Source organism: Sphaeramia orbicularis, chromosome 2 (genome assembly GCF_902148855.1).
Source record: "Sphaeramia orbicularis chromosome 2, fSphaOr1.1, whole genome shotgun sequence".
Lineage (NCBI taxonomy): Eukaryota > Metazoa > Chordata > Actinopteri > Kurtiformes > Apogonidae > Sphaeramia > Sphaeramia orbicularis.
This window is the reverse complement of record NC_043958.1, coordinates 10371018-10388436: the sequence shown is the minus strand read 5'-3', so window position 1 is coordinate 10388436 and position 17419 is coordinate 10371018. Positions and strand designations below refer to the sequence as shown.

Here is a 17419-nt window from a genome sequence, read left to right as displayed (position 1 = left end):
AGCAGCGATTCCACAAATGGCAATAAACAGCAGCTGCTCCTCAGCCTCAACCACAATTGTTGGTCTAATCTGACACAATGTGGTTGGTGGAGGTTACAGGAATGTGTCATTTCTCTCACAACAGAGTCACGCTGTAAATAATGTTGACCGAGACAGAAAAACAGATCAGTTTCTCAATGTGAAATCACAGTTATTGCTCATAAGAAGAGGTGGAAATGTCATGACGTGTCTCAAATGTACTCCTTTTTTTCTGTAGAATTTTCCCAAAAAGAGGAAGTATACATGATATCATAGTATAAAAAAAGGACACTTTTGACAGTGATGGCATGACCTTAACACATGTGAGCCCTATAGTACCTGACCCTGGTAGACAAACTACTGCTGTTCACATGTTAATAACACACTGGTAGCAGGTTAAGGACGTGTTAAAAACAGGCATCTTTTACAGTGTGTGTTCACAAAGAGACATTCTTGGTAAAGACGCTTTAAAAATGGATGTGCAGTGATTATGTGAAACCAGCACCTCAGTACGGGCATATTTAGGGGAAAACCTTAGCTTCCCAAGCGGCTATCATTTCACCCAACTCTACAATAGATGAGAAAAGGAGCCGTGAACGCAACAATGCCAGTCAAAGCTCCTGTTGGCTTCCCAGTTCTCCGACCCTCGATAAATGCTGCAGTGCACCGCCGCCATCTTACTTCTCTATTCTCTACCATCTGACTGAAATATGAGGGAGAGCGTCAACAATATGTGTTTTCCCTGTTAGCTGACATCTTTATGTGTTATTTTGCGGTGTTTCAACCAATATCTGGCATTAATTTTTCATTACGAGCGAACGAGATGCCCCGTTGAGTAAATTTCCTTCCCAAACACGCCCACTCCCTTAAAAATTAGCCCTCGGGATATGGAAAATGAGACAATACGCTTTTCATTTATCACTGTAATTACTTTAACGAAATCCAATTACTCTGAACGGACAGTAAATAAGAACAGTTTCAGTAACAATTAGTGCTAGCGACAGTAAATAATTTGTTGTCATTCCCAACTAGTTCGTAACGTTGTAATTACGAAGGTACAAGTTACGTATCAGTTATATATAAAAGAAAAGGGAAATTTGATGCGTTTGATTCTAAGAAAAGACTGTCGGACATTTTCTATATTGTCATAAAATATCAATAAAGGCTCAAAAGGAGACTTTAGGGACAACCGAATAATCGAGTTAGATTGGTTAAATGTATTACCTATACTCATAATTCAGTTTTTACCTGATTTCATTTAAAATTACGTAACAAGAATTACTAACATAAGTTTATATATCTACATTACAACCACATTTTTGTTTTCCGAGGCTCTGAAATCGCCCCTTTGTAGATAACAAGCTCGGAAAACCCAAAGCCCTAACTTCCCTTTCGGTATTTTCAGCATAAAATATAATAAAACATATGCAACGTTTATTTCCTTTACACGATGTAAAACGCAAATGTAGATTCAAAGCCAATACATGAGTTGTAAAATTGTTTTTTTAAGTCGCTATTTTATAGTAAAAAATGTCAAAATTATACGATTCTGTCCTCAATGACACTTTCGATCGTTTTACGCTAAAGGTACAGCTTCCGGTTTGGACGTTGCTAACTTTAGCTAGCTCGACATTTTGGACCACAACATTACGGTGGAAAATGATGATAATCGCGTCCAAAAACACGTATTTCTTACCTCGGCAGCCAAAGCCGAAGCCGCTACAGCCAGCAGCAGTAAAGCCACTCGATCCCCCATGTCTCTTCGCGGTCACGACGCTCCTGAAGGCAGCGTTTCACTGAACGGTTCGTCTCGGTGAAAACTGTGTGTGTTCAACGCCGGTGACTCCCGTTGTCTGATGGTGAGCGATACCGAGGCTGCACAGCTGCTCAGCGCCGGATCACCTGACCACAGCCGAGTGGGATTACACACACACACACACACACACACACACACACACACACACACACGGACACAACGAGTCACGCACAGTTTCTCTCAGCTCAGTTCAGTATTATTTACTGTCCTGTAAACAAGGGATGAAATGATAATGTGTAAAATATAGTTCATTAAGTTAAAAAAAAAAGGGCGAAGGAGAAAAGTATTGCACATTTCCCTGTGCTCCATTGGCAGCTTCTGTTATTAGTTCATAATATACTTAAGTTTTACACCATGCATAACAAACTTTTTAATTCTGTACACTGAGGGAATGATCACACGCCATTAAACCACAGCATATTGTTAATTACAACTTATAATATTTTATAACCTGGTAATATTTTTGGTTTTCATGAAGAAATGTTAAATTTGTTGGCAAAAATTGTTTTTACCATCTGTTATTACCAAATTGCAGTTTGCACAGTGAACATTGTTTATAGTCTGCGCTGTGGCGTGCATACTGATCACCTACTGTTTTGTGTCACTTCGAGGCCAAGAAAACTGCACAAAGCCTTCATTATGCATGATGAATTTCAAATGTTTTATATTCTTTGTTCTCCTGCCAGTGGAACAAACAGGCCACAAAGTTATGTAAAGGTGTAAATACCTACTTAGGGAGAAAGGGGGGAAAAACATGAAGCTTTAATGTATTCTCTTGAAATATACAATATATTTTGTTATTCCACCCAGGACTATTGCCAGGTTATTAGACAACATATATATAAAAACAAACAAACAAATGTAAGTACTTTGCAGCCTTTTTTCCCCCATTACCTGACATTTTAAAAATGCAGTGTGTTCTCAGTGCAGTTAAATAAATTTTTATTTCTTTTGTCAAGTTCAGCAAATGATTTCAAAGGGCTTTACAATGTGTACAAAATGTAACACCCTCTGTCTTTCTCCTGGATAGAGTCCAAAAATGTCCTTTAAAGGACAAAAAAGGAAAATATCAGGTGGAGCCAAGGGGACAAACATATGAATAAACAATAACTACAGAAGATTTATGAATTTTATGTAATGTTTTGTAGCTGGGCTCACCTTTCAGATTTCTGTGAGGTAGTAACAGCTTTACCACACTGTAATTTCCCCTATACGTAAACCTTTCACATGGTTTAATTATATATTTCCGAACCTCCAATATCTCAAGTAATTCGAAGGAAAAAAAGTGCACAAAATGAAAACAGATTTGTGCATCAGAATGTTTTATTTTCTCCTGTTAATATTTATGTGATGAACCCTCAGGTTTATGGGATATCCCTGTATTTAAAGGTGTGAGTAGTACTTCAAACCAGATTGACCTCCCATAATAACATGCTGTAACAACACTGGTGCTTCAGTATTAAAGTAGTAATAATCCTATGGTGTTATAACAAGTACTCATTAAATTTTGCTGATAATATATATATGTACTATTATTTATATAGTCTGCTTCTTGTAATGTTATATAAATTGCAGTATTTATACTTTTTCTTAACCAACAAGTCACAGTTTTCTTACTCAGCAAGTCACATTTCTTTAAGTACTCTATAATTATGTTGTTAAAATTTTAAGAGGAGGCGTATCTATGTTTTTACCTCACCTGTCATATAACGTCCATCTCAGGTGCACCCCATGGATAATTTACATCTGTGGTTTAGAGTTAGATTGAGTTTTGGTTTGATTGCACTTTGTTCCATACAAGCATCTTTTGTTAATGTAATAATCTGATTTTAGTCGGATTTGATGAATGGTTGGAAAGCAGTGCTGGTCTGAGGTTATTAGAGGTGTTGGACTTAGGACTCTTTTGAGGTTCAGTTCTTAATGCCTGAAATCTCTGCATGTTTTCAGTTTTTCACGGTTATAATCTATAGACAATGGACTGGTTGTGCCTTGTGTGCAGTTGATGGTGTATTTCTGTAGAGTTTAAATATGGATCTGCAGCTCTGCATGCAGAGTCTCAGTGAGATGCTTGTCCCAGTTACTGGAGAGACAGATTTTGCTGACTGATTGATGATACTGGGTTTGTTGAAGTTGACTGTCAGGGTCTGGGTCAGACCCTGTCGCTCCAGGAAGTCCAAGTGCTGCTTTTGTCCTTGTGTGGCTGCAGAAGCAATGTAACTTTGTCATTGTTAAAGGTTGTTACCCTTGAACACCTGTTCCTCAAGTGACCAGATTTGTAATATTCTAAACTCTATAATCGAATTTAGAGTCATAAATGTTACAACTCACAGAAGGAGATCTGAGATCTGTGAAACTGAAGAACTGGTCTCTGTAAATACAAAGTCATTCTAAATCGATGGGAAAATGATAAATTTGGATGTTTTTCAAATTGATTGACTAATTGACTTTTAGTACCTTGTAAATTATTGATGTTTAATGATTGATGTATGGTTTTAGAACTGACTTATTGTGTTTTTTGTCAATTTTTAGTGTGAATGTATGGCTGTGATTTCTGTGTTGTGTAACTTCTCCTGCTGTCTAGGTTAGGACACTGTTGAAAAAGTGATTTTTAATCTCAATGAGCTTTTTTCCTGGTTAAATAAGAAAAGATAAATTAATTAAAATCCCTCTTTCCAAATAGAAAATAAATTACTTTTTAAAAATCAATAAAACACTCAAAAATAGCATCGATAATACCACACAAATCCCCCCAGTTGACTGTTCACACAAAGGCCTCAGCGTTTTGAAGTCGTACTTAAAAAAAAACAACTTAAAAAAAACATGATTTAATTGGATTTTTAATTTAAAACAAAGCCACTGAACACATTAATACAGTTAAATCCGTTCCATCATTCGTAGTCATCCATCACATGAATTACAGAGATGAATTCACGTTTGCTTATAGGCATTAATTAGGCTACAGCCGCAGTTCACATCGATCAGTCATAATTTGGAGGAAAGAATGTTTAAAAAAGAAAAAAAAAGGCAGAAGATGTACATTTTCCAGTTTCAAAGAGAGTGTACTTGGGTTGACTGAGCAGAACGTGACCCCCTGTCCACCCACACTTTGTTTCAAGTAAGACAATAAAAGCCCGTTCATTATCAACAACCCTCTTCTTTCAAGTTGTTCATGCTATTTAAGGTCAACATTATTATGCATTATACTCAATCGTCTGCGTTGGCGTATGGCAGGTCCAGACATGACTCCATTTCAAACAGCTTTAATCATCAGCTTTTACCTTCCACCACTGACATGAATCAAGTAAAAAAAAAAAAAAGTAGATAACTTTCCATAAAAGGACAGTCTATACTGTGTCCTGGAAAGACTTTTTCCCCCTCCAGTGATGTGAGGTTCCCCTCCATGCTGACAAAAGTGGTCTTCACCTTCATCAAAGCGGCGCGCTCCCTTTGATGTGCGCAGTGGGCGACGGATAAGGATATTGGTTATTAGTGGGGAAAAAGTAGCAGCTGCAGGCCAGTGGAGCTGCTCCGAGTTAAGTCTGTCCAAACCTGCTCATGTGGAGAAGTTCTTCAGCATCATGACCTAAATCCTTTGTTTCATCATTAGTTTTCCACCACTTGGCTGAGCAACTACTGAGCAAGAGAAATGCATTGACATTTACATAGAAGTACCAGTCTATAAAATGTGCACTGGCCTCTGGTTTTTTAAATACAGACTCTCTAGTGTCTTTAGCCCCATCTGTGGCTGCACAGCTTTAAAGGCCAGGGGTGTCCAGCCATCTTCAGTTTTGGAAAACCAGGTCATAGGAGCCCCTTTGAGCCAGCCAGTGGATGATCTCTGCAGGGAGGATTCACTTGCGGGTGCAGCCAGGGTAAGGAGGAGGTGGGGAGTAGTTGGCAGGCTGGGGCTGAGTTGGAGTGTAGGGCGGTGGGTGCAGTGACGAAGGGTACATCTCATAATCATAGGTGTATGGAGGTGGAGGGCCTACGTTGAAGAGAAAGAAACAGTAAGCAGTTAGTACATAAAGTTAGTGTCTCTTTCATGTAATTAAAGCTCCAGTGTTTCTTGCATTGTTAAAGGTGAATATGGCCCACCACAGTTCAGGCTGTCCCCATTTTTAAAGCCTTTAATGGGACAGCTCCTCCCTCTAGTGGTTAAACTCAGAAACTACATGTCCTTGAAAAATGACACAACATGACCTAACATTGACTAAAGTCCAAATGTGGCAAAAAGAGGTTTTGTTGACCTCGGTGTTTGAGACTCTCCAAGGGAATGTGAATTATTCACTGAAACTTCAAAGTAGCAAAGATAAAAAGAAGAGGCCAGTGAAGAAAGTCCAGGAGTTGCATCAGCAGAATCTCACATTTTTTAATTTTTTTTTAACAGCACAGCTGGACACGGATGTTATAACAGGACACGAGCTTTATTACTAAAATATCTATAGCTGATCTGGAATTTTTAGCATGATTTCACAGGCTTCATAAATATTCACTAAGGCATTGCTTCTTTAATAATTAAAAGGGATTTGTTGTCAACGCCAATCACAGTAAATTAAAATCACTGATCAGCATGGAACAGCCCATCTTTGTGTCGGTAAAGAAGCCCAATAATCTTCCAGCAGCAGCTCCCAGTCTGTTGAAAGGTACAGGAAATCTCCGTGTTACCATATCTGCTTGCCTACATATTGATGTTCTATTGCTTTGTGTGTTTGAATGTCAGGTTTATGAAACATGATCACAGCTGCAGCGCAGAGCCAATGGTGCTGGGCCAGTGTAGCATGAAGGCGATACACTGAGGAGAATGAAACGTGATAAATAAATGATGAACCCCAGAAAAAAAGCAGCATTCCTGGGGCTGGAGAGTGTCACAGCATGCGGTGTCTGATGTGCAGGCCATGTTCCTGAGAGAAACAATGTGGATGTGTTGTTTTTCGCCTTTCAAAGAAGATTTAACATAACGAGAGATGGAATAACACAGGCTAAAGTTGCACGTGGCGTGTATACAACAGAAGATTCAGTTCCAAAAACGCATGAATAGAGCTTATTTTTGGCTCATTTTAAGACTTTGCAAGTCGAAAAGAAGCAGATCTCTTTGTGTTACTGTATAGAAATTGTGCTCGGGGCCAAGGTGGAACTATGACTCATGATACACCTATTCATTCTGTTGCGACTACCGTTTTCTTTTCTTACAGCCTGAGGTCAACAGATGAGGTTTCACTGTTAGACAATGAGGCTGAAGTCGTGCTATAACTGTATAATATATCATGATCAGGTAGTTACTGCTAAATGAGTTTGTGCCCTTTTGTTTTCCCAGGTCAGTTCAGTTCAGACGATTACATAATTCACACTCTCTTTATTAGAATTCCTAACCTTTCATTTAAATATACAGTCCCTCTGTTAGTTCACTTAGCCCTTGTACTTTATTTTGAAATTTCAGAAAAAAGATACCGCATTAAAATTTAGTAGCATCGCCTTCAAAATGAGGAGCTGTAGTCAAACACTAGCTGACTACTGATTTCACACTCTGCAGGAACCTGGTCCTGGATTCTTATTATTATTATTGACCTGGGATGTTTAAAAACCTTTCATCCCATAATGGAGGTCAGTGCAGATCTCCAGTTTGATGGCTCATTGATTGTTATCTGGAAAAACTTTGATCAGACTGATGGAGCGTAGTAATTTTCTCAGGTCTTGGGTGACTTTTTGGAGAATTTCCCATGAAGAGAAGTGAAATGACATGAGATTACTGTGGAATTTCACTTCATTAAAATACAATAGTTGGGCTAAATTAAAAAGCCAGTGTATCTCTGTCAGAGGGGAACATCTTGGGAATAATCTGGGTCAATTTGTGCATTTAAAAGTTTGTATAAATCCAGTATAATAACAAAATATAGAACATTATCTGAATAAGTGAATATCTAGTTGTAATATAAAAGAATGCGGACAATAAGATATCATTGTGTATTGCTTATTTGTAAGTAATTAATTAACTGACACAAATATCAGGATTAGGAGATATTATCACATTTATTTAACTCAATTCAGTTTTATTTGGAGAGCCCAATATCACAACAAGGTCACCTCTCAGGGCTTTACAGAATTTGTTGAATATGAAAATAAGCAATAATTGTATTTGTTGTAAATAATTAAAGTGAATATAAATATTATAGTTAATATTAAAAAAAGGTTGATTATGCAAATGTCTTTTTGTGTGAAGTGACTTAAAAAGTGTTTGGTGAATGTTTTGCATGGATGTTTTGTGTTGTAAAAATGTAAAATAAAAAAAACAAAAAAAGTGTTGATCAATTTAATTATTAGTTTGTAAAAAGGGGGCGGAGTCTATAAGTTTACCTTCTTCCCACTCTTTTTTCGAGCGCCACAAATTTTGTTAGTCCATGTCGTATTGTTCTTTGTGATTCTTTTTTTTTGTGCTTGAAATAAAACTGAACTAACTAATTGAAGTATTAACGATTAAGGATTATTTGTAGTGTGTGTTTCGAGGCCCATTCAAAAGACACTTAGAAGCTCTTCATGGATATTTATGAGTAAAATTCAGCACTTTCCAGCTTTGTAGTTACATATCAAATAGCTGTTTTATATGGCGTTGCTGCAATGTCCTTGTTGTTTGCTATTGTGAATATTGATTATGCTATTAATATGCTGCTTCTTGAATGTAGGATCTGAGGCCAAAATATGTCATGGACCTACTTTTGTTGGGTTGCCAATTGGCTGTTTAAAATACATAACCATTGTATATATTAACATTTAAATAGTCTGTGCTTTCTGTATTCTGTCGCGTGTTGCTGGCCTTCAGTCGGACTTAACTCATTAGCTAACTTTGGCTGCTCTACTGGCTGATTTTCTGATTAGAATAAAGTGTAAATACATGTTGGATTACAGGAAGTATTGACAGGAAGTAGTAGTAGGATTTTCATCTCTTAAATTGAACAAATCAGGTTTCCAGTGTGGATTGGAGAGTTAAAGTCACTTTAATGCTGAAAGTTGTTGTTTTCTTCAATTTCTTGTTCATTTTAATGCCTGGTACAACTACAGGTACATTTGTTTGGACAAATATAATGATAACAACAAAAAAATAGCTCATAAGAGTTTAATTTCAGAGCTGATATCTAGCCATTTTCCGTGGTTTTCTTGATAATAACTAAAATCACTTCAGTTCTTACATCAATAGCTATGGCATTGTACTGACAAAAACAGTGCTTTTAGGCATTCCATGTTTTCTTTTCTGTCTGTTTTAGTCACATGATACACACAGGAGTTAGTACTTGATTGCATAACATTGTTTTTGATGACTTTTGATGATCTAGTTATTTTTTCTTCGACTGTATGTCATGGATCTACTTTGTTGGGTTGCCAGTTGGCTGATTAAAATACATAACCATTGTATATATTAGCATTTAAATAGTCTCTGTGCTTTTCTCTATTAGTTGATCTGTTGTGTGACTGATTAGAATAAAGTGTAAATACATGTTGGATTACAGGAAGTATTGACAGGAAGTAGTGTTTTCATCTCTTAGGTTGACCAAATCAGGTTTCCAGTGTGGACTGAAGAGTTAAAGCCACTTTAACGGTGAGAAGTGTCAGTATAAAATGTAGATGGGGTTTTTTTAAGTTTGGGTCTGGTCTACATGTAAATAATTTGACATTTGTATTATTTGAACTGACTGCTTTCGGTGTGTAGTTTGTGGATTTTCTCTAAAATACCCAGAGAAAATCCTAGTGTTAGTCATCTCTGTGATATTTAGAAATGTGAAGAAAATGTGTGCGTGTTCATGAATTGCCTCGTAAGTCACACTTTTCAGCCTTCACTAAAGTTTAGAAATCATAAGAAAATATTACTCATTCCTCACATTAGATAATCTTCGGGCATGTGCGTGGTAAATTGGTTGGTGCCACATTTTCAGATTTTTTTTGTACCATTTCATAAACCCACCTGGGTAGCCTTGGGTCACAGTGTTGATATAGGAGGTGCTGAAAACACCAACCCGTGCACCACGTCCGTTCTTCATGCACATGCACACACATAGAAACAGCGCCGCCACCGCCCCCATCAGAAACACCACCCCGAAGACGATGCCGGAGATGGCAGTGCCCCTAGAACACACACATATACACACATGAACACACACACACAACCACCCAGTGAAGTGTGAGAGGAGGCAGCTGTCTCAAACAGACATGCTACCAATACTTCTAAGTTGCTGCCATGGAGATGGACTGCAGCATCTGATGTAACTCAGCTGTGCGATGTGTGTTTGCGCCAAGTGTGCGACAGAGCGAGGGAGTGTTTGCACGTTGATGTGTGTGTGGTGTGTTCAGTGCAGAGGAGTCTGTGAACTGGCACTATAAAATAGAAGAGCACGCATCATTAACAGGTTGGTTACATCTTTGGAGTCAGCATTAGTCAGCGTGTTCCTGCGTGAAGGAGCAGGAAATTCAGACTTTGACAAATCATTCAAGGTTTTCTAGTAGGTTTACACAGTTTGGAGATAAATTGAAGAAAAAAACCAAGACAAAGTAGACTTTGGAAGCGGTTGGACAGGTTTGTATTGATCCTACAATGAAGTGAACTCAACTGGAGGGATGAACTGTATTTTTCTAAATTAGTTTTTTTCGGTGATCGTAGTGAGTGAGCTGTCTTCTACATCATTCCACAATTGAAGAAAAAAAAAAAAAATCAGTTGAATTGGGATCGAATGATTATTAGGCCACAGCGTGTGACTCACACTGCTGAATGAGTGCTCGTGCCTTATGAATGGGGGAACTGTCATCCAGAAAGAGAGCTATTTTTGTCTCGTCACTTGGAGATAGCGTAGAAATCCTTTAAAGAAACTGAATTTGTGTCAACGTTAAGGAGAAATCTGAGAATGAGGTGAAAGTGTTGAAGCAGCTGTGCTGAACTGAGACAGGACCAGGTCAAAGGTCAGATCTTTAAGGGGGTCTTCTGGCACATTTAAAGACAGCTGGTTTAGACATTCTCTCTTAGTTAAGCTTTATTTTACTAGTGCATCAACCACACAAAGATGATAGATGAGTCATGGAAGTACATTTTGTTTTTTATTTAACTTCCTGATCTCCATGATCCAGTGTCAGTCATTTGACTCCTCCACTCCACAGGAACAACAAACAGGAAGCAGTGCCCCCTGTATCAGCATATATCATATTGCTATCCTTGGTTTAATTAAATACATGTAAAACTGGTTTTAAATTGACAAAATAACAATGACAACAGGAGGTGCCAGGCACAACAAACCCCACCCCTCGCACGTATTGTAGCTTATTTTGGCATCGATCCAGCTGATGTCATCATGTCTATTTGTGTGCTAATGTCAGCATATCAGTTGCCTCTATATATGTGCCAAGTTTGAAGTAAATTGAAACAAAATTGATGTTTTTAAAGACGTTTGAAATTTCACCTATTATAAGTAAATGGGGAAAATATTTTACAAATTCATAAAAAATTTGAACTTAGACCAACTTTTCCCAAAATGTAACCATTTCTATTCTAGGTTACTGGCAATCTATAAACCCAATTTGTTATGAATTCAACCAATAGTTTTGCTGCTACAAACATGTGAAATTTCACACATTATAAGTCAATGGGGGGGGGGGGGGGGGGGGGGGATTTTTAAAAATTCATAAAAAACTGAAACTTTTACCCACTTTTCCCGAAATCTAATGACACTGGGTCACTGGCAATATATAAACCCAATTTGGTATGAATTCAACCAACAGTTTTGCTGCTTAAGTGTTAACAAACAAACCAAACCAAAAACAATACCCCTTGCCTCCCCTTCTGGAGGGGGTGGGGTAATAACTACTAGATTAAGTAAAAGATTCTACAGTGTTGTTTTGAGGACAGCAGATACTGCAGTAAACCTGTTGCTAGACAACTGCAAAGATAAGAAATAGTGATTCAAAACCAATTAAGGCTGGACTGAATCCTTCACCAACCTGCTATTATATTTAAATACAGAGACCTGGATGATGTCCTTGCCTATATTTAGTCACAAAGCAGCTAGGCGATGACAGAAAGTTGCTGGTAATAAAATAGACCTCAGCTTTGTATTATGAGGTTTTATCTTTATATTTGAGAATGAGAGAAGATGTAGAAGCACATATAAGGGGATAAGTATTTGAATGTAATGGTTCAGACTGAGAATGAGGACAGACCATCACTTCATTAGCCTGGTGTGGGTGAGTGTGATGACTTACGAGAGGACGTCCCCCACATAGGCGTAGTAGGAGCAGCAGAACGGTGGCGATCCATCACAGCAGTACTCTATGCAGCCCTCACACTGGCCATCGCTGCCTCCTGTAATACAATAAGATCATTTTGTGCTTTTGTAAGTGGCTCTTGTAGATTTTGACCATGACTATGTCTGGAAGCTATTCGATTTCCTGTTTCTATCTTAATAATAATAATAAGCAAGTAATATGTATAAATAAATATAATAAAATGGAGAACTGAGGAAATCCATCTTTTGTTGTGTCAGGGTTCCTACAGGTTTCTACATGTTAAATTTAAGACTTTTTAAGGCCTTTTTTAAGAGTAATTAGAACAGAATTTAATGTCCATTTCACGGCCATACTACAAAAATTCATAACTCTGAGAATTTAGGAAAATGTATTTATTTACTCTAACGCCTTGATTCCCACCGTTCCAAGTCATTTCTCAGCGGGGGTTGCAATTGGTTCCTTATTTCAATATAAATTAACAGGTTGGAACTGAGTAGACTAATGTTACTTTCTTTGCAGCTTGGACATTTAACAGACATTTGAACCTAATACAGTGAACTGAAGACCTACCATATTGAATTTAATACCTTTTAAAGACTTTTTTTAAGGCAGATTTGGTAGATTTGTAAATTCAAGACTTTTTAAGACCCCGCAAGAACCCTGTGTGTGTAGCCGAGTTGATAAATCTGTACCTTTTTAAGACTAAATCAATATTATATTGATGGTGTGTCCTCCCATCTAAATGTTTTATGGTTAGTTTGGATATTCTCTACCACATTTATTGATTTATTGATTTATTTCCTGCTCCAAACTGATCAGCCTTTACGTTATGACATATTGATATAAACCGGTGTATAAAATGGTGTTTTTTAATGATTGTCATAAATAACAGATGAGGTGCCTTAGTAATGTTTAAGTTTTCAGATTCATAAAAAGCCCACATTTGATGCCTTGTTATATTTTGAACAGTCATGAAGTCAGAAGCGTCCTTTTAAAAAGCACTTAAAGGGAATCATTAAACCAGCCTTATGTTATCTTGGAAAGTTTAGACTTCTTTTTTTTTTAACCTTTCCCCAAATGAAAAATGGCTTGAAAGCTGTGAAGAAACCTTTCATGCACTAACCTCCAAAGCAAACAGCCCATGCAAACAGCCTCTATTTATACCTTCAAAGACTGATTTAAAAGCATGGAGACATTTGACTCATTATGGGCCCAAAAGAGCCCTGAAACAGCGGGACTAAAATAAGAAGCAATCGATACCTGTGGAGCTTATAGGGAAAGGGAATTTTAAAAAGGCTCGTACAGGGACCCTGGGTTTTGTTTTAATAAACCCTGCCACCTCTGCAAGACTGTATTATTTAGATGTTTCATATGGGCTGAATCCGGAACAACAGTGCACCCACTGACAGAATAAAATGAGTTTCCACCGACAGCAGGGACTAACAGAATGAAGATGTCATATTTTTCCTGAGAAAACCCCCACATACATTTAAAGTAATAACAATCAACCGCCGCCGTGTAATTGCTGTGCAGTAATGAAGCCAGTTAATAGTAGACATCCTTGATTTATTTTCGTCAGCGCCTGGGCTGAACAGTTCAATCAACAACTGAAGGCTGCAGAGTTTCACAAACAAGTCTTTTCACAAAGCCTGGAAATATAGTGGGTACATGGGATTACTGTCAAAACTGGGTTCTGTTTACAATGTATTTCATCTCGGTCTTTTTGATATGATGATGGGAAAGCTGCAGACCAGTTGGTTTCTTTTCTTAACTTTGTAGATGGAGTTTTTGTTGGGTTGTTGGGACTCTTTAAAGAAACACTGGAAGCTACATGTGACATTTTCACATTAAATTATCATAATTAAGTATTAATTATTAGGTACAATTTCAGATTCATTCGTGCTATGGGAATTATGAGTTGGAATCTGTCATTTGTTTGTGAGCTATATTTCAAAGCTAACTAGCTAAAGCGAACAGTCTGAGTTTGTGAGTTTGTGTTTTTCTGCAAAAATACATATTTCATCTCCTGCGTTCCTCAGTGTACTATGGAAGAGGATTAGGGCCACTGGAAAAAAAAAGAAGGTCCAGTATATATATATATATATATATATATATATATATATATTTTTTTTTTTTTTATTATTATTATTATTATTATTATTCTGAGAAAAAAGTCTGACTTTAAACTCAGAATTCTTACTTTTTTTCCTCAGAATTCTGGCTTTAAACTCAGAATTCTTACCTTTTTTCTCAGAATTCTGGCTTTGAACTCAGAATTCTGATTATTTTCTCATAATAATAATAAAAATACATATTGGAACTTAATTTTGTTTTATTATTTCCAGTGGCCCTAATCCTCTTCCTCGGTGTACAGCTGTTGTTACCGTTGGATTAAAATGCAGTCAGCTAGTGGCAAGAAACAGCCAGCATAACACAGACTGACACAAATCAATTAGTCATCTTCATATTTCACTGTTACCCATACTGTGAAGTCAGTCCTGTTTTTATTCAACTCCTATTTGAAACTACTTTAGAATGAGCTAACAAAACTCAAATCTGTCACGAAATATCTGTAAACGTCACAGTTTTCTTTCTAGAAAACTTCAAGTGAAGCAAAAAATGCATTTCCGTGAACTGGTTTTTTGAGCAAATGAATGAGGCTGTGTAACGTCTGAAGGTGGAGGTACATTATAGATGGCTCTAATTAGCAGAGTAGAAGAACTAGTGCGTATTGTTGTTATCATCCATCTAAAATAGTATTTATGTTTTTTGTTGTTGTTGATCATACTACCTGCTGTACTAAAGTCATCTTTTAGTGCTTGATGTGAATATTTGGTGAGATGCATGTGCCATTTCCATAAATATTTTCTATGCAGACTTAGTTAATTTTACGAAAGATGGAAAGATCAATGTTTACTTTGCTCTCTTTGACCACACTATGGAGTAGTGTCATCTGTTACTGTTTTGATTGAGAGACATTGAAGTTTGATAGAGTCTTGTTTGTCGTTTAAAGGAGTACACACACCACTGTCTGAAGCTGTAACTCATCCTGTGGTTGAGGCAGACTGCGTCGTGTCTGAGATAGAACCCTGATAATGTCATCAGGCAGTTACAGCTTTCAGACTGAACGTTTTTAAGTGAAAGCAAACTGGGTGGGATTGTCTCAAAGAGTGAGAATCAGCCGACAAAGTGAATTACTGGATGTGTAGGTTGACTCAAACTCCAACTGTTTAGTGCCAGTGCTGTAGTTTAGAGGTTTACTTAAAAGCTTCACCGAATAACAAAGTGTGATTACTGTGCATCACATGTAGATCAGACTGTGGTCGTGAGAGACAGACGTGCCAAAGTGATCCAACCAGTGAATAAATTACATTTGAGTGGGAGGTCATTAGTACAGGACACAGCGGGCTGGTGTGTGTTTTGTGATTTAGAATTTGAAAACCCACATTTACCATTCGTTCACTGACACGATCCATGATCCTGCATGATCATTTTATGTCTAACATGCTTCTTCCCGCTATAGGCAGACGTGGATGCATTACCAGCTTTAGTGTGTGATTAATGTGGTTCATTACCCTCATTCCTGCTGAGCTTAAACCTCCCCATTCAAAGGCATTGTACACACAGCTGTGCCTCTCGTCGTACTCGTCTCAACCTGCTGCCGCAACAGGACTTTTTCATCTGAAGGCTTTTCCCCTCACAAGTTTTCTATATTTGTGTTTTCTTACCATCACGTTGAAGGCAACCATGCTCTTGTCAACACACTTCAAATACTGAAGGACACTGCAAAGAAAAGAAGCTCTGTGCATGTGTGTCTTTGGAAAGGATCTGCTTTTTCTCAGCAATCACTCACACTTAAATGATCTGCAGGCTGCCTCAAGGCACATATGCACATTCCCAGGTAGAGAAACCAATGAATCTGACCTTCCAACAAAAGTTTACACATCTCTTTTTTTTTGCGTCGTGTTAATCTTTCCAACCTCTATTAGGGTGTTTTTAAAGCTTTTTTTTGTGACCGTAGCATAGTATTTGATTTTTGATGGATGCTTCCTTTTATAATGAAGGTCACAGTCAACCCACTTTTTTTTAATTTAGCATTAACATCCTATTTCCATGTTAAAGCCCAGAGGAGGTCCCATTAGCAGACTTCTGGTGGCTCTTTCTGGGTGGTCCTGGCTCCTGTCTCTCCACACGCAGGAGACAATGGCACTATGTCCTTCACCCCCCACACTTTTTTTTTCACATCCACCACCACCACCACCTCCTCATTCTACTTCTACCCCTACCCCCCACTACAAGACTGTACTGCAGACTTGAGTCAGATGAAAGTTTTCCAGCAGTGTTTAGTCTGTAGTATCTCTAGACCAGATGTTTTGTTTTTTGTTTGTTCGCTATATGATGCTGTAGAAGGCACCTCATTATTAGTAGTAAAGCAGGAATGAGCTCAAGAATAAAACCAAGGGAAACAAATAAGATCCAAACTCACCAGTGAATAAACAAAGCAGCAATGAGCTCCTCAGCAATTTCCATCTCACCGCCTGCGTCCTCCTCCTCCTCCTCCAGGGGCTTTCCATGACCCCTTCTGCTCCCACTTTTTAATGTTCTCAACTAGTGACAGATTAGAAAAAAAAAAAAAAAAAAAGGTGCGTCTCCTCTGTTTGCAGCAGTCACCTATTTGGATCCTCCACACGCATTGTTGTTGTCCAGTCAGCACTTGCCCCTGTTGTTTTTATTCTTTCTATTAATGTTTATTTCCTGTTAAAAGTAAAGCTCCATTTGTTCCATCCACGTGTGACCGTCTCTGCTCCTCTGCCTGTCGTTTCCTCTCTTCCTACACCCCTGAGCGTTCAAGTTTTTTATCTTCCTCCCCTCCCCCTCCCCCTCCTCCCTTTGCTCAAATTACCCAGTTGAGTTTACACTGAGGAGAGAGAGAGACACAGGAGGAGGAGGAGGAGGGAGACGTGAATGGAGAGGGACTTCCAGTTGACCCTTTCAAAATAAGACAGATGAATGAATAACAATGTCACATTCAACGTTATGATACATGATTGTGGAAATGCTTTATGTACACTACAAACCAAAAGTTAAGGATATTTTTTTATTTGGGGGCTGTTTTTTTCAGTTGGGATTCTTGCACAGCGCTTTTTACTTTTTTTTGTGTGAATTGAATTGAAACACATTTTTTTAATAACCAGACATAGTTTTATTTACAAATGACAAAAAAAGAGAAATATCCTTAACTTTTTGTTTGTAGTGTTTAACATATTGTATATAGTTATATATGTGTGGAGAAATGGTTTAAAAAAAATAAAAAATTTAAGGAGGTGA

At 37.8% G+C, this 17419-nt stretch overlaps 2 protein-coding genes across 2 annotated transcripts in view; both read right to left on the bottom strand.

Moving 5' to 3' along the window:
• Positions 1-1890, bottom strand: part of appa (amyloid beta (A4) precursor protein a) — a 57271-nt gene extending 55381 nt beyond the window's left edge. The window contains 1 exon segment of the mRNA XM_030150396.1: positions 1715-1890. Within this exon segment, the coding sequence (XP_030006256.1) occupies positions 1715-1774 (60 nt within the window). The 5' untranslated portion in view covers positions 1775-1890.
• A 2773-nt stretch (positions 1891-4663) lies between these two features.
• On the bottom strand, positions 4664-16928 carry cyyr1 (cysteine/tyrosine-rich 1). Its single transcript, XM_030150407.1, has 4 exons — positions 16578-16928; positions 12068-12167; positions 9786-9946; positions 4664-5819 (listed from the first exon to the last, which is right to left on the bottom strand). Exons 1-4 carry the CDS (start codon positions 16663-16665, stop codon positions 5686-5688), a joined length of 483 nt encoding a protein of 160 aa, XP_030006267.1. The 5' UTR covers positions 16666-16928; the 3' UTR covers positions 4664-5685.
• Positions 16929-17419: the final 491 nt, after the last annotated feature.

Coding starts and splice junctions, on each gene's coding strand:
- cyyr1 (XM_030150407.1), bottom strand. CDS start 16,665: ATGGAAAGCCCCTGGAGGAGGAGGAGGAGGACGCAGGCGGTGAGATGG. Junction 12,168..16,577: donor GCTGCTTTGTTTATTCACTG/GTGAGTTTGGAT, acceptor ATTGTATTACAG/GAGGCAGCGATGGCCAGTGT. Junction 9,947..12,067: donor TATGTGGGGGACGTCCTCTC/GTAAGTCATCAC, acceptor TGTGTGTTCTAG/GGGCACTGCCATCTCCGGCA.